The 18,289-nt window shown below is 41.5% G+C and overlaps 1 protein-coding gene across 2 annotated transcripts in view; it reads right to left on the reverse strand.

The window, feature by feature from the left end:
- LOC109898341 (integrin alpha-5-like) overlaps nt 1–18,289 on the reverse strand; it is a 58,182-nt gene that overhangs the window by 28,421 nt on the left and 11,472 nt on the right. For both annotated transcript variants that reach the window (XM_020493323.2, XM_031826612.1), the window contains exons 2-10: nt 10,376–10,506; nt 6,877–6,977; nt 6,381–6,504; nt 6,051–6,112; nt 5,588–5,633; nt 4,834–4,959; nt 4,523–4,567; nt 3,932–3,975; nt 1,124–1,180 (exon numbers count right to left, since the gene is read on the reverse strand). In XM_020493323.2, the coding sequence (XP_020348912.1) occupies nt 1,124–1,180; nt 3,932–3,975; nt 4,523–4,567; nt 4,834–4,959; nt 5,588–5,633; nt 6,051–6,112; nt 6,381–6,504; nt 6,877–6,977; nt 10,376–10,506 (736 nt within the window). The remainder of the gene's footprint in view (nt 1–1,123; nt 1,181–3,931; nt 3,976–4,522; nt 4,568–4,833; nt 4,960–5,587; nt 5,634–6,050; nt 6,113–6,380; nt 6,505–6,876; nt 6,978–10,375; nt 10,507–18,289) is intronic.

Here is an 18,289-nt window from a genome sequence, read left to right on the forward strand (position 1 = left end):
GTATGGCTACTTGTATAGAGACATGTAAATGTATGGCTCGGAGACATTGTTTATACAGCTTTGTTTACACAGCTGAGTCCGACGGTGCAGTCCAAAGCACTCATGTGGAGACTAGTCAACCTAAAGAGACCGTCAAAATCAAATCCAGCCAGGAGTTTATTTCAGATCGTTCTCACTATGCAATAAGCAGTTAGCAGTCCGTTAGCAGCTTACACAGAACATATACATACAAAGCACACATATGCATGTACAATAGTAGCTGTCTTGTTCATCAGCCATGGAGAATTTAGAAGACTATAGGAGTAACATGCAATAACACATGTCACATATTCAAAACAATCCAGCAATTTAGCCAATGAGGAATCCAAACCCTTTGGTACAATGGTGGGTTGGCATAAACAAGCTCCCCACCCCCTTATTTTGCAACACAAAATCCTGAGTCAACATGTAGATGTAACACTGTGTGTGTGTGTGTGTGTGTGTGTGTGTGTGTGTGTGTGTGTGTGTGTGTGTGTGTGTGTGTGTGTGTGTGTGTGTGTGTGTGTGTGTGTGTGTGTGTGTGTGTGTGTGTGTGTGTGTGTGTGTGTGTGTGTGTGTGTGTGTGTGTGTGTACTGTGTGTGTGTACTGTGTGTGTGTACTATACTTGTGGAGACCAGTAAACAAACCAACATTTGACCAACTGGAAACATTTTGTTGATCCCCACATGGTCAAATGTATTTCTAGGGGGTTAAGTTTAGAATTAGGTTTAGGTTTAAGATTAGAAGCTAGGGTTAGTTTTAAGGTTAGGAGCTAGGGTTAAGGTTAGGTTTTGGGGTTAAGGTTAGAGTTAGGGTTTGTGGAAAATAGGATATTGAATGGGACTGAATTTTGTGTCTCCACAAGGTTAGTACAAGATGTACATGTGTGTGTGTGTACTTTGGTGTATGTGTGTATGTGATTGCATGATTCACAAGGTATGGAACACATAGGGCTTTGTGGGCTCACCTCTGACCCAGGGATAAAGCATTATCTCCTGGGGGCAAATTCCTTCAGCCCCCCTATATATACCCACATATGAAAATAGAGGCGCCAAAAGTCCAGTACAGCCTAGCCCCCTTGCTGTTAAGCAGATTTGCACCAACCTGTTCTCCAGTGAGGTTCAGCATGGATTTCAGGTCTGTTCCATTGAGTATGGACACCTGCATTAAGAGAGTTTAGAAAAAACCTTCAGTTATCAACCATGATTGTAGGAGAAATGAGAATGACATGAAAATGAATGAAAATGACATGCAATAATACTGTTGGTTGTAACTAGGGCTGTGGCGGTCATTCAATTTTGGCAGCCGGTGATTGTAAGCAAATAACTGCCGATCTCACTGTAATTTACCTTTAATTAACATAAACACATTTAGCATCTCCTGTATTCCATGCATAGCCTACATTCCATTGATGCAGACCTTTGGAACATCTACATTTAAAAAAGTATAATAAATCAATATAATATAGCCTACACAATCACAATAAATCCATTATTTATTTGAGACAGGTCTAAAGAAACATGAGATGAAAAAAATGTAGTCTATTTCATAAGAACAGAATAGCATACTCTGCATTGTCCATATTTTAGGCGCTGATCTGACTATGCCATATGGCTGTGGGCTACACTAGTTAATTTAGTAGACAAGATTTGCTTAGAATTCCGTGGAATTATTTTATAGTATGAAGAATACAATTGAACATAGCTGAATAAAATAGAAAGGATATTTTCTAGAAATGATTTAAGGGAGTGCTCACATGCGGCTATTCTGTGTTGAGCGGTTAACAAAGAAACACGTACTCCTATATGCTAATTTAGAGTTATTTATGTAACTTTAGTTGTGATACCAATATTGGGCTCTATGTTAAGATTTTAATACATTCTAAGGCTGCATGATGGGACTCAGATGATGATTTGAAAAAAGTTGCATGAAAGGCATAGTTTTTTTTGCACAGGCTGTACACACTTGATAATGCACTTGATAATGCTTCGAATTTTCCTGGCTGCATCCCCTTTGTGTGGCCAAAATCACCCCAAAAAAATATATGCCTTTTGAGGTCAGTGGCCGTTATGCCCTTGGGCTGAATATAATAATTATAATTCCCTTCTCCCCACTGCGTGCCGAAGCACATCTCACACGGCTCTCAATCAAGTGATCGGGTCTTTCTCACAGGCTACAAGTGAAGAAAGACACATCTGGGACGCAACTGCGCGCGTCCTTCTCCAATTCCGAGGCTCATATTGAAGATATTGGAAGAACTGTCCACATTTACTATTTGTCAGCCAACAAGACGAGTAGGCCTAACGAAGAGCAAAAGCACTAGCCTATGTACATAGTACAAAAGTTTACCTATTCTATTCTGTGCGAGAAATAAATATTCCAAGCATAGTCCAGGACAGTTGTGGGATGAGATACATCCCAAATTAATACAATGACTAGCATAAAAAAAACTGTTTTAAGCAATGCGCCTGATGCAACAGGTTAAAACGTTTAGCTTAAAATGTTGATAAACTATTAGGCTATTTCTTCACATTATAAGTGCAGCAATGCGCACACGGCAGTAGGCTTGCTATAAGTGCGAATGTTCCATTAGCAGAAAAATACCATTCTCAAAAGTGACCACAAATTTGATTTTATTATAAAGGTGCATTTTGATGGTAAAAATGATCTTCCCCAAACTTGAAACTCACGTGCTGCGTATGTATGCCAGTTCGGCTCTACAACCATTGTAAAGCGGATTAATGTGCTTCATTTTAAGAAGTTATTTGGCCACTTTAGTCGCGATACAAACCTTATCAAAACATATAGGGCTATGGGCTAGGCTACATGAGGTGTGGGACTATGATTTGAAAAAGTTGGGAAAAAGCATACGCTGTTTCCTTTATGCTGGGCATCATTCACACCCTGAGTGATAATATATCATTCACAAGAGATGTGAATATGTGAGGCTAATATTGTCACCCATCACACTATTCTTGATTTAATCGCGTCTTTACATATTTTAAATAACATAAGTGTGAAATTGGTTTTGATTTAGAATGGACCATTATCATGCACCTATCTCGAAACAGGGGCAGGGGAAAAAAGACATGTCATCTATGCACTTAAATAGCGAATGGAAGACGCTTTTCTCTGTGGTTTATTTTCATGCCAGCCAGGTAGGCTATACTACTGTTTTAAAAAGAAGCAATGTGCTTAATATTAGGTAGGTTGAGAAATAAGTATAGTAGGCCTTGCCTATAGAAAGCTGATGGGATCCTCCTCTTTTTAATAGAGGCCATCACTCTGTTTTCTTACTTAATTGCATAGCCTATAGAAATGTTGCGCAATATAAGCTCATGGGCTCTCATTAAGTGTTTGATTCGATTTTCGATTACATTTGCTTTGATGTCAGAGTGATTAGAGGGACAATAGAGTATGGAGTACCAGGCAGTTAGCAAGTTTGGTAGGCTACTAATGACCATCAGCCTCATCAGAGCTCGGAGAAGCCTAAATACCGTGACTCAACGGTAACAAGGATTTTGACTGCCTTCTTGACTCGTGACGGCTAGTGTGGCGGTAATACGGTCACCGCAACAGCCCTAGTTGTAACACATGCATTTATGAATATGTATGCACATCATTCTTGTATAAGAACATCTTTCTTTCACTTCCAGAAGTATTACAATGTTATTGTTTACAGCATTGCTGCGGTTAGAGCTTGCAAGAAAGGAATTTCAATGTACTTGTGCATGTGACATTGAAACATGAAACCTTTCCCGTTTTATATACTGGCGTTCTCTCACCCCCTCTTCTTCTTCTTCACAGTAACATTCCTCTATGTCATCCTTAGGTCTTCCCTATGTCACCCCTCATTACCTTTCATCTAGAATGAATGATGAAATATGTATAAAATATGTGAGGACTCCTTACTAAACCATACAACATGAGTCCCTTGGGGACTCCCGTGACGAAATCTGCAAAGACAGAAAATGAGAAAGAGAGAAAGGAAGTTCAAGAGTTGAGGTCAAGCTAGGGCTAGGACTCCAGGCACTTCCAAATATGAACAACCAAGGGGTTAAAACATTGCTGATCATAAGCGGTGTTTAAAATATGAAAAGCTGAGGTTTGCTTGTTGCAGGTCTATGCCAATAATTTCATTCAATCTTAAAAGCTCAATGAACTGAGGTGATACGGCCAAGCACACCGTGCAAGTTTCTCATTTATTTTCAAATAAGCAGAACATCTTCATGTTGTAGCCTTGAGTGAGCTACTTAAGTACAGTAGACTCCAATGTCATGTAATTAGTAGGTTATTACATTGTGCTCTGATATTCTTCGGATATACTTGTGTGCTCTAATGACTAAAGCTCTAATGATTAGAGCACACGAGTATATTAGTGCATAGGGGACTTTAGATGGGCTTCCGATAGTTAATAACTATTAGACAGAATTATGGGGTAAGCAAACCCTAAGCCCAATCATGCGCAAGCCAGTCAGTTGGCACCGTAAATATGACCCTCACCTTCAATATTATCTCCACTGAACTCCCCGCCGGCCACAGAGTAACCTGGAGAGAGAGAGAAAGAGATACAGACAGACAGAGACAGAGAAACAGACAGCGAGAGGAGGAACAGAGAGAGAGAGAGAGAGAGGGGGAGAGAGAGAGAGAATTGGAGAAAAATGATAGGTCAATAAGAGGGAGTAGTGCAATGCGAAATCGGGTAAGGCAACTACTTGGTGCTCTGGTTAAAAGCAGTGCACTGTGAACTGAATAGGGTGTCATTTCAGACGCAGCTTCTGTCTAACACCTATGAAGAAGTGGACCATGCTCACCCAGGTAACTGTCATCATAGCTCCCCTGCACCTGATGGGTCTGGATCTGCCCGGTAACAGAGAGCAGGAAGTAGGAAGGGTAGTAGGCCTTGACTATTTCCTTTGTGGTGGCTAAGATCAGCTGACCTGTACGAAGGACAGTTGGGGATAAGGGTCAGAGGTCAGGGGTAAAGACGAGCTGTGACTTTTGAACTTTGTCTTATGGGGTTTTAGCTGCAGTAAAATGACTGTTGAAGTTTGGCTCTGAGGATGGTCAAGGGCAGTGCTTCTCAAACCTCTCCTTGGTGACCCCCAGACATTTCACAATTTTGTTGTAGCCCTGAACTAGCGCTCCTGCTTTACCTAGTCAAGGGCTTGATGATTAGTTGACAAGTGGAATCAGGTGTGCTAGCTCTGGAATGGATGAAATACATGGAACGGCTGGGGTTCCCCGAGGAGAGGTTTGAGAACCCCTGGTCTAGGGGGTAACTTCGCCGCTTGGAAACCATATGTACGCGTCTGCGCATGTTTCAATCCCGCTCTGTCGTTATGCTGACGTAAATAATATCTCTCTACACTGTATCTGTCGAATAAAAAGGAAACGTTTGAAAGATTGGGAATTCCCAGCCTTTAAAGAAAAGGGGGGAAAATGAGTTGATGTATGGTTTTCTAGGCTAAACTGTATGCTATCTCTACGTCCTGTAGTTGAACCAATTCATATAAATCCACACATGGTCCCAATAGGATCCTATCGTAAATCCAATAGTGCACTTACCTTGCCAGTAAAAGCTTCCTGGTCCTCCAAGAACAATCCTCCCATCCTGAAACAAACAGGAAAAACCATGTGTAAGTGGCTTTCAGATATAACTCCATTTGAAGTCTTATGTCGCTAAACGTACAGAATTCATACAGTGGGGTGTTCCAGAAAAGCAGGATCCTTCAGTTAGCCAGCTAATTTTGATAAGCAGTCAAATATATCTCATGATTTACTGATTCATTTAGAAAGCTAAACTTGAATATAGGTTGTTGGCTGTCGAGTCAATTTACTCCATGCTAATTTCAAGTATATATTTCTCAAAAGGATGAAGTTATATCAGAATTTCTGGGACAGTTAGCTGGCTAACTCATTGATCCTGATTTCTGGAACAGCCTCCAAGACATAAGCCCCCATATAAAAAGTTCCCAAGATAATCGATTTTGAATTGTAATTGAATTGTTCCTTTTCCTCTTGAACATACCTTGGTGAAGTCAGCACTGAACCCGCCCTGACAGTAGCCCTGTCCGGCAGGACCATGTCTCTCTGAGATAAACGGAAGAGAAGCAGAACACATTGTCGAGTCACACTGAAAGGCTACTACCCAAATGGGCTAGCCAGAGCTGTATCATAACACGTGCACACACAAATCTCCCATTGACATCAGTGGTCAATTTACAAGGAAGTTCAAGTTGGAGTCAGGACTCAGCCCTCACACAACTCAAAGTCGTGGCTGCATGCCTTGGCACTACTTCATTCAATTGACTTCAGGTACAGTATCATTTGGATCAGGGTGTCATTTGCATTACTGTACCTGTGCGACAGGGGGCGTACTCCACAAATGTCTTGAGGTTGTCCACGGAGAGGTAGCAAGTTCCTGTTACGTCAGAGAAGGGGGCGTCGTGTTCCGTTCTCCAGTAATACCTCGGGGCACAAGCCTTGGACACATTCAAGAGAAGGGTATAGGGGTCAGACAGGGTTGAAATTCAATACAACACACAAGAAACTCTAATATCATCTGTCAGATGCATTGTCTTCTGTCAGATGGCATCATTCTAAAACCACTGTTGTGCTATCTGATGGAAGACAATGCTGTCAGATGTTCATAGGCATCACTGACACACTATGAAAAGCTTTTCATGACTGGGGCTATGGTCGACTTGTGACAGTAGTCAAATAATAAACAATATCAAAATACACATCAAATCATAAAATCAATCAAGTCCGCATTGGCTTTCTGATGATCAATTCTAACTGGACAGCTAGATTATGACCTAATTCGCTCTATCCCACAGAACCTAGTATCTTACCAGGACAGTGTTGCCATGGGAACGCACTGTCGCCCCAAACCACTGATGGGACTTGAACTCCACCTGGACGTCGACGTCGTTGACATGGAAACGGCGATCTCCTGGAAGATGCCAAAGAAACGCACATTTACATTTATAATACAATACTTCTATGAATTGAATAGCCTAAAGCAGGGATGGGCGACTTTGAGTGGTTGGGGGCAACAATTTTTTTTAAATCATCATGAAGGGCCACAGTGGCTTGCGGGTCTGCATACTCATATCCATACCTACACATGCAGTCATAGCTGGCCTTTTGGGGGCCCTTAAGTGAAATTTTGTTGGGGGGGTGGCACCTTGCGAGTAAAACATTTTAGCGTCTCCCTTCTTGACAGAGGAGAGAAATGTACATTTTAGAGTTCATTTCCAAAAATTCGACACATTTTACCATAGGGCGTAGAGAAAATATTGCAGTTTAAAATATGTGCATTTCCCCACTAATGGTATGTTTCCACCAAATGGACTAGCTGCAGACAGAAATAAGTGCATGATAACTTAGTGCACACAAAATGTACCAAATACATTTTCAACTTTACAGAGAGTTTTGTCACAAAAACAGTTACGTTAAATAGCAAATGTGCCTATTCTGGTCTTGGCACCTGTGCTCTAGCCAATAGCTCGCAGACACAGTGCGGGTGGACAGTTTGTGTTGTCTAGTCTACATGTTGAGATTATTATGGATAAGAGCGAGAATAGTTTTATTTGTCAAATGGCAGTCAAGCATCGATCATCGTGTCACCAGAAAAGGACCCTCAATATTTATTGGAAAGCAGCATCAAGCTCATCACTGTGCACTTTCATCACCCTGCGAAGTTCATAACTTATTTCATCTGTATCCTAATAAACTGCATGGTTTATCGAGTCATAGTGGAAGGACCACACACCATATCATAGTGTGACTCCTTATTTGAGAGCAAAACTTCCAAACAACCATAGTGATGTCTACTGTAACTATGTCTCAACATGATCCCCCATGTCATCCCTGTTTGATGTTCCTGTCACATGTTAGATGGTTCCATGTGTGTCCTTGGGTTTTTAAGCGTTGCTGTTTTTATAACCTCCGTCTCCGAGCCTCAAATCTTAATCCATCCACCATGCTATTGGCAAACATCAAACTGTTCAGCAGGACTTGGAACGCATTTTTACTATAATCTAAACATTTGTCCTTCGTAGTCTGGTCCCGGTTTTATGAAGGCGTGGGGGGGGGGGGGGGGGGGGGTAAAGCAGTCTCCTGTGACAGACAAAAACATTGAGCAGCTGGCTTTGAGAAAGTACACCCAAAATATCTGGGTGGTAACATTAGGTCAAACTTACAGCATATATTAGTAATGTTGAGAGAGAATGAACACGAATGAGGACAAGCCGTGCTATGAACACCCTTAAATGTTCCTTAAAGGGATAGTTCACCCAAATTCATGAAAAAAAGCATGTGTCCTCAACTGCAGAGAGTCAATCTATAACGACACAGGACAAGAGCCAAATGCAGACACAGGAGGCAGATGGTTCGAGTCTCTGAGGCAGGCAGAAGTTCGTAAACCAGGTCAGAGTCAGATGGGTACAGGACGACAGGCAGGCTCGAGGTCCGGGCAGGCAGAATCGTATGGCAGGCGGGCTCAGGGCAGCCAGAAAAGGTCGGAACCGGGAAGACTAGAAAACCAGGACTAGGCAATCAGGAGTACGGAAAACTACGCTGGTAGGCTTGACAAGACAAGACAAACTGGCAACAAACAAACAGAAACCACCGGTATAAATACACAGGGGATAATGGGAACAAATGGGAGACACCTGGTGGGGGATGGAGACAAGCACAAGACACGTGAAACAGCTCAGGGTGTGAAACAATCCTGGCCAATAGACTACTTACAAGGTAAGAAAAATCTGAACAAATGTAGAAATGTGGATGAACCATTCCTTTAATGCAGTAGACTTGGGTGTGTGGTTTGATTTATTTGTCTGACTCATGGACTTGACAGGTGACATTAACCTTCCCTAACCACTGCAATGCCCTATGTCTGTCTGTCTATCTGGCTGCTGGAGTCTGTACACACTATGCCTTTTGAACCCAGAGACCTGCATGGGAAAAGCTGCACTGCACAAAATCGGGAAAGGAAGTGCCTGGGGCAGTGTGTGTGTGTGTGTGTCTACTGTACCTGTACTGTCTGTGCAAAACGGCTGTCAGCTAATTTCCTGAATTCACATATCACATCAGCTGTGCCTTCAATTTGGAGAGTGTACATATTAGGGGGTGTGTGTGGGCATGACTGCATATGTAAGCCTGTGGATGTGTACATGTTTGTGTACATAGTTTGTGTTCGTAAGCAGTGCATGTGTCTATATTTGTGTACTTATAAACAGTTTAGGTACACGAGAATGCGTGCATCCAGTTTTTGTGTATGCATGTTTGTGTGTCTGAATATGTGTATCCAGTGTCTGTATGTGTCTATGTAATGTACAGTATGTATGTGTGTGCACGTGCGTTTGTGTGTGTGTGTCAGAGTATGTGTATATGTAATGTGTAGTATGTGTGTGAGCATATGCGATAACGCACTCTCTGATCCTCAAACTGTGGACCTTATCACTTCCTGCTTATATCTGATGTGGCTGTGACTGCTTCACTGGCAGGGAGAGCTAGGGCAGGCAGCCCAGGGGTCCTTGTCCCCATAATGACTTTGGCCCAATGAGGTATAATAACAACTGGAGACCGAGTCCAAGATGTCCGCCCGTTGTTCTCAAAGATATCTACTCATGTTTGCATTCGCTGATTCATGGACCGTTTATATCCGGGTTGCATCCGGTTTATACGAATCACGTCATCCAAAAACACGGCAGACATTGGATGAATAAAACATTTTAATATCTTCGGGCTGTGAGCGATGGGAAAAAAATGAGCCTCAGCAACAATTATTTGAATAATTCAATGGATATATCCATGATAATGTCGTTGATGCGTGATTTCGACTGGCGTAGAAAAAGTTGTTTTGTCTCAGAGATCCAATATTTCAAAAGTGAAACATTGTTCCCTGAAGTCAGACTTGCAAACAGTGAGGCTTATATTAATCCCCGCTGTACAAAACGAAATGCTAGGCTGGAAGCAAGGGTAAATATTGTGCGAGTTGAAATAAATACAATCGATGATTCAGACAGCAACATGAACATGATATTCGTATGGAGGTGCAGTGATCATTTTCAGATGGAACTGTTAGCAGGCATAGATGTGTCAGAATGCTGCTCGTCCAATCAGCATCCAGGATCCAAACAACCAGTTTTCTAATGAATGGTAAAGTAATTCTCCTCATCCCCTCAAACAGGTTAAATAATCAACAAATTAATTTACTCAAAGGCTTTGATCTGAGATGGAATAGCTGAGAGAATCCCACAGTGGATAGTTGACACGTTAGCACTACGGTAGGGCTACTCATTCACTACTAATTCCACCAGGTTATTCAGCCAGATATTTTACCTTCATTGTCAAAGTGGACGACACTGCAATTCGATTGGCCCTGGCTCCAGGGACATAAGTACACAGATCCACCTTCGTTGACATTCGGTTGGCTGGTGTTAGCTTTGGGAGCACCAATCAGAATGCTGACACTATAAAGTTAAAATAGAACACAAAAACACAACATTAGTGCACAGCTGGGCAAAAATACAGCATCCAAAAATAACAAGTGGGAGAACAGGAAGCATAAACAGTTGAGTCATATAGCAGACACTATTATCCAGAGCAACTTACAGGAGCAATTAAGGTTAAGTGCCTTGCTCAAGGGCACATCAGCAGATTATTCACCAAATTGGCTTGGGGTTTCAAACCTACGAGCTTTTGGTTACTGGCCAAACACTCTTAACCGCTAGGCTAACTGCCGCCCCAAGTAATTATTTTTTAATGATTTGGCTACTCACCCTTCATGGATCCGTGCATTCAGAAGGTATTCAGACCCCTTCACTTTTTTTCACATTTTGTTACGTTACAGCCTTATTCTAAAATTGATACAATTACTTTTTTTGTCATCAATCTACAAACTATAACCCAAATGACAAAGCGAAAACAGGTTTTTTGAAGTGTTTGCAAATGTATTAAAACAAAAAACAGAAATACCTTATTTACATTAAGTATTCAGACCTTTGCTATGAGACTCGAAATTGAGCTCAGGTGCATCCTGTTTCCATTGATCATCCTTGAGTTGTTTCCACAACTTGGAGTCCACCTGTGGTAATTCATTTGATTGGATATGATTTGGGATAGGCACACACCTGTCTGTATAAGGTCCCACAGTTGACAGTGCATGTCGAACCAAAAACCAAGCCATGAGGTCAAGGAATTGTCCGTGGAGCTCCGAGACAGGATTATGTCGAAGCACAGATCTGGGAAAGGGTACCAAAGATTTCTGAAGCATTGAAGGTCGCAAGAACCCAGTGGCCTTCATCCTTCTTAAATGGAGGAAGTTTGGAACTTCCTAGAGCTGGCCACCTGGCCAAACTGATCAATCGGGGGAGAAGGGCCTTGATCAGGGATGTGACCAAGAACATGATGGTCACTCTGACAGAGCTCCAGAGTTCCTCTGTGGAGATGGGAGAACTTTCCAGAGGACAACCATCTCTGCAGCACTCCACCAATCTGGCCTTTATGGTAGAGTGGACAAACGGAAGCCACTCCTCAGTCAAAGGCACATGACAGCCTACTTGGGAATTTGCCAAAAGGCACCTAAACAACTCTCAGACCATGACAAAAAATATTCTCTGGTCCTGATGAAACCAAGATTGAACTCTTTGGCCTGAATGCCAAGCATCACGTCTGGAGAAAACCAGGCACCGCTCATTACCTGGCCAATACCATCCTTACGGTGAAGCATGGTGGTGGCAGCATCATTCTGTGGGGATGTTTTTCAATGGCAGGGACTGGGAGACTAGTCAGGATTGAGGGAAAGATAAATGGAGTAGAGTATAGAGAGATTCTTGATGAAAACCTGCTTCAGATTGCTCAGGACCTCAGACTAGGGTGAAGGTTCACATTCCAACAACGACCCTAAGCACACAGCCAAGACAACGCAAGAGTGGCTTCGAGACAAGTCTCTGAATGTCCTTGAGTGGCACAGCCAGAGCCCAGACTTGAACCTGATCGAACATCTCTGGAGAGACCTGAAAATAGCTGTGCAGTGACGCTCCCCATCCAAGCTGACGGAGCTTGAGAGAATCTGCAGAGACGAATGGGAGAAACTCCACAAATACAGGTGTGCCAAGCTTCTAGCGTCATACCCAAAAAGACTCAATGCTCTAGTCACTGCCAAAGGTGCTTCAAAAAAGTACTGAGTAAAAGGTCTGAATACTTATGTAAATTTGATATTTCCATTATTATTATTTTTTTTTATGTGCAAACATTTCTAAAAAACTGTTTTGCTCTGTCATTATGTGGTAATGTGTGTAGATTGATGAGGGGGAAAAACCTATTTAATCCATTTTAGAATAAGGTGTAAAGTATAAAATAAAGTGAAAGGGTCTGAATACCTTCAGATAGGTCAGAGATCCAATCCCACCCAAAATACAGTTGTAAGCCTTTCACAAAGCATTTTGAAGAGGTATTGCTGATCTAGGATCTGGTTCTCGCCTATATTTTGCATTATGATCTGAAAGGCAAAACTGATTTTTAGATCAGCACTTCTACTCTGAGACCATTTGTGAATACAAGGATCCTCTCGATGCAGTGTGAGCATCACCCTCATTTTAGAGGTCCCCCAACTCTCATTTTAGAGGTGCCCTATCATTATCATCATCATCACCAATCTGTCTTAACATTCCCCCTTAGATCCGTTTCAGGAAATAGACTTGCGTAACTAAGGTTATCATTTGGGAAGTTGTTGAAAGAGCAGATGATGACAGTACTGAATCTGGGGAAAAGATAAAGGACAAAGGGCAGATCATAGCAAAGGCTTGTTCTTATCTCCATCAACTCTACTGGACTGATAGAGGGAGGAAAAGGGTGAGGGGGTAGAAGAGAGAGCAAAGGTGGGAGAAACAGGAAACATTTTTTGGGGGGCAGGGGGGGGGGGATAGATCAGCTTTAATATAGCTTTAATATTGCAGATAGATTGTAGATTCCAACAATGTAATTGTCTGCATCATTTCCAATCCCCCATATATTTTTGTGTAAATATATACAGTACCAGTCAAACGTTTGGACACATGTCCTCAATCAAGGGTTTTTCTTTATTTTCTTACTATTTTCTACATTGTATAATAAAAGTAAAGACATATAAACTATGAAATAACACATATGGAATCATGTAGTAACCAAAAAACATGTTCAACAAATCAAAATATAATTGACATGTTTGATTCTTCAAAGTTGCCACACTTTGCCTTGATAACTTTGCACACTCTTAGCATTCTCTCAACCAGCTTCATGAGGAATGCTTTTCCAACAGTCTTGAAGGAGTTACCACATATGCTGAGCACTTGTTGGCTGCTTTTCCTTCGATCTGCGGTCCAACTCATCCCAAATCCGTTCAACTTGGTTGGGGTAGGGTGATTGTGGAGGACAGGTCATCTGATGCAGCACTTCATCACTCTCCTTCTTGGTCAAATAGCCCTTATACAGTCTGGAGGTAGGTTTTGTGTCATTGTCCTGTTGAAAATCAAATGATAGTCCCACCAAGCGCAAATCAGATGGGATGGTGTATCGCTGCAGAATGCTGTGGTAGCCATGCTGGTCAAGTGTACCTTGAATTGTAAATAAATCACAGACAGTGTCACCAGCAAAGCACTGTCACACCTCCACCTCCATGCTTCACGGTGGGAACCACACATGCGGAGATCATCCGTTCACCTACTCTGCGTCTCATAAAGACAAGGCAGTTGGAACCAAAAATCTCAAATTTAGACTCATCAGACCGAAGGACAGATTTACACAGGTCTAATGTCCATTGCTCCTGTTATTTTGCCCAAGCAAGTCTCGTTTTCTTATTGCTGTCCTTTAGTAGTGGTTTCTTTGCAGCAATTCGGCCATGAAGGCCTAATTCGGTCTCCTCTGAACAGTTGATGTTAAGATGTGTCTGTTACTTGAACTCTGTGAAACATTTATTTGGGCTGCAATCTGAGGTGCAGTTAATTGCTGTTTTCTGAGTCTGGAAACTCTAATGAACGTATCCTTTGCAGCAGAGGTAACTCTGGGTCTTCCTTTCCTGTGGATGTGTCCTCATGAGAGCTAGTTTCTTCATAGCGCTTGATGGTTTTTGCGACTGCACTTGAAGAAACTTTCAAAGTTCTTGAAATGATGGACTGTCATTTCTCTTTGCTTATTTGAGCTGTTCTTGCCATAATATGGACTTTGTCTTTTACCAAATAGGGATATCTTCTGTATAGCAACCCTACCTACCTGGAACGAATTGCAAAAATCTCTGAAGCTGGAGACTCACATCTCCCTCACTAGCTTTAAGCACCAGCTGTCAGAGCAGTTTCACTGCACCTGTACTTAGCCTATCTGTAAACAGCCCATCTATCCACCTACCTCATCCCCATACTGGTATTTATTTATTTATTTTGCTCCTTTGCACCCCTTTGCACCCTCTACCTGCACATTCATCTTCTGCCGATCTACCATTCCAGTGTTTAATTGCTATATTGTAATTACTTCACCACCATGGCCTATTTATTTCCTTAACTTACCTCATTTGCACTCACTGTATATAGACTTTTTGTTTTCTTTTGTTCTACTGTATTATTGACTGTATGTTTTGTTTATTCCATGTGTAACTCTGTGTTGTTATATGTGTCGAATTGCTCCGCTTTATCTTGGCCAGGTCACAGTTGCAAATGAGAACTTGTCCTCAACTAGCCAACCTGGTTAAATAAAGGTGAAATATATATTTTTTTAAATACCTTGTCACAACCCAACTGATTGGCTCAAACACATTAGAGAGAGCATGTAGCTGTGCTCTGCCCCTGATGGCGCAAAAGCCATGACAGGGAGACATAGTGGAGGGGTAACGCGCGTGCAAACAGTTGCTTCCGACGACACTTGGGTACACTGCAGCATCCACCGAGAGGCTCTTGCTGCCAAGGGAATACCTGACAGCTTGAAAGACGTGTTGGATACTACAGTGAAAATGGTTAACTTTGTTAAAGCAAGGCCCCTGAACTCTCGTGTATTTTCTGCACTTTGTAATGATATGGGCAGCGACCGTGTAATGCTTTTACAACATACAGAAGTGCGCTGGTTATCAAGGGACAAAGTATTTACATGTTTTTCTTAATTGAGAGACGAGCTTAAAGTTTTCTTTACTGACCACTTGCATGATGACGCGTTTCTCACACAACTGGCCTATCTGGGTGATGTTTTTTCTCGCCTGAATGATCTGAATCTAGGATTACAGGGACTCTCCACAACTGTACTCAATGTGGGGGACATTGAGGCTATGATTAAGAAGTTGGAGCTCTTCTCTTTTTGCATTAACAAGAACAACACACAGGTCTTTCCATCATTGTATGATTTTTTTTGTGTTCAAATGAACTCAAGCTTACGGACAATGTCAAATGTGATGTAGCGAAGCACCTGAGTGAGTTGGGTGCGCAATTACGCAGGTACTTTCCCAAAACGGATGACACAAACAACTGGATTCGTTATCTGCTTCATGCCCTGCCTCCAGTCCACTTACTGATATCTGAACAAGAGAGCCTTTGCAACAAGCGGTTCTGTGAAATTTGAATATAATCAGAAGCCACTGCCAGATTTCTGGATTTGGCTGCGCTCAGAGTAACATGTGAGTGGATTGTCGGCCCTCACTAGCATGACAACTAAATACAGGCACAGACAGTGTGTGGAAAATGATTTAAGACTTGAGACTCTCCAATACAACCCAACATTGCAGAGTTATGTACATCCTTTCAAGCACACCCTTCTCATTAACCTGTGGTGAGTTATTCACAATTTTCGATTAACAAATAAGGTTTCATATGTAATATGGCTAAATAAAGAGCAAAATTATTGTTTATTATTATATTATTATTTGTGCTCTGGTCCTATAAGAGCTCTTAGTCACTTACCACGAGCCGGGTTATGACAAAAACTCACACTCATTCTTATTTTTAATAAATGTATCGTAAAGTGTGTGTGTGGCAGGCTTACAATGATGGCAAAGAATAACATTTGAGAGTGCCCTGACCCTGGTGCTAGAGGGGGCAACTGGAGGTTGAATGTTTGAAGGGGTACGGGACTATAAAAAGTTTGGGAACCACTGTCGTAGAGGAAACTGGTATACTTTTCTATTTATTACAATTTTCTTTAACCAATGTTGGTCTTTAATGCAGGGCCGACAGACAAGTTCCTTACTATTTCCCCCTTCCACTTGTCTCTTCCATTTTTGCGGTAATGCTGCAATTAGTTGTTGTAATTTTGGGTAGAGCAGACATTTACATACCTTTTTGTTAGCTGCATGTGTGACATAACTCCACCAGTCTTATTCATGACATAATTTACAAAGATTATACATTTTCTGATGTTATTGAAAAATGTGTTTTTAATCAATTAGTACATTTGAGTTTAACCACAATATTTTTGTATCGTTTGTTCTGTCTTTTCTGGTGGATTAAACTGAAATTGCAACCAACTTTATATGGCTTGTTTCAAAAATAGCAATATTTTGGAGATCATTTAATTTTCAAATAACCTAAAGTGAGAGGTTCTAATCTGAATACAGTGAAAAGGCCATTTTTTTATATGTGGTGAGACTGAAGTAACAGGAAATCCATTCTAGTCCAGTCTACTTCCAGTGGGCTCAAACATCTTTCCACAATCAAAAAGACTACATATGAAACATTTAGTTGTTCAGATAGTACTCCACCGAAGAAGCTAAACACGGCACATATTCCATTGAGGTATTGGGCTAAAGAGTGGCTGGGGTGGAGGGTTTTGGATTTGTGGTTAAAAAGTATTTGGTTTCCTAGGGTATGAAAGGATAATATCAAGGATCTCTGGATCCATCTACCCATGCCTGAGTAATAAGCTACTGAATCAAGATTTGATTCTGCCTGACAGGACTATCAAGTGTACCTATACAGAATTCACTGGGCAAAAACTGTTTGAATCAAAGGTGTTTCCACGTCATTTCAACCCCGCAAAAATCTATGTGATGACGTTGAATCAACACGGAAAACTGGTTGTATATGCAAAAAGTAATCAACGTAAGGGTGTTTCGTCTCAACTTTTAACCTAAATCCAATGACATGGTGACATTTTTTGTTGATTTCACGTTTCAGATTAGTTGACAACCTAACCAAATGTGAATCAAAATCAGTCGTTGAACTGACGTCTGTGTCCAGTGGGAAGCATGTCTGTTTGGGAGTTAGCAGGTTTTTCTGACTTTGCAAGATGGTAATCATAGACATACAGTGAATATTAGGCATTGTGGAGCCTTGTAGTTTCCTAAGAATGAGAATGTAAAATGTTAAATGGGAAAAAGTGGGAGTGAGAATTAACTGAGCTAAAACAGTGTTTTTTAATTTTACCTTTATTTAAACAGGCAAGTCAGTTAAGAACAAATTCTTATTTTCAATGACAGCCTAGGAACAGTGGTTAACTGCCTGTTCAGGGGCAGAACAACAGATTAGTACCTTGTCAGCTCAGGGGTTTGAACATGCAACCTTCCGGTTCCTAGTCCAACTCTCTAACCACTAGGCTACCCTGCTGCCCCAGCTAAAACAGTGTGTGTGGGGGGGGGAGGAGACAGAGACAGAAAGAGAGAAAGATAGAGAGAGAGAGACAATCCGTCTACCCTTTCAAGGCAGCCACACAAACAGCCGAGCACAGGGGAATTGCAAAGCTTTAGATGTCAATGAATGATGACATTAACAGAGATCAGACAGCCTCCGAGTCAAGGGGCCCCCAAATGTCTGGCGAGCATAAGAGGAATATTTACATGGCAGGATTAACTTTCCTATAAACCATTCACTATGCAGTCTCTCACTCTTTTGAGGACTGAGTTTTTGGGAACCGTTCTCTTTCAGATACACTCTCGAGCTCCCCTGTGATTTCTCAAAGTGTTGAGTTGCTAAGTGCCCTTTAAGTCAATGATATACAACTAAAAAGAATATGAAAACATAAAGCAAAGGGAAACCATACCAGAGCTAGAGTAACAATATCAGAGTAATGACACATGAATGAGCCAACTTGAATCTACTGGCCAAACATACAGCAACACAGTAATGTTATCCACCTCGATTCAAATAATATTTGTTTTCTTTCAAGTTCTTTGAGTTACTTTGAGTACTTTGATTGAGCTTGCCTGGAGTGCTATATGTGTAGGGCTTGCACCTGAGTTTATTCCATTGGTTCCATGACGCCAGGCAAGTGCAACTAAACCATTTGAAAGAAAACAACTACTAT

This window comes from Oncorhynchus kisutch, linkage group LG1 (assembly GCF_002021735.2).
Source record: "Oncorhynchus kisutch isolate 150728-3 linkage group LG1, Okis_V2, whole genome shotgun sequence".
Classification (NCBI taxonomy): domain Eukaryota; kingdom Metazoa; phylum Chordata; class Actinopteri; order Salmoniformes; family Salmonidae; genus Oncorhynchus; species Oncorhynchus kisutch.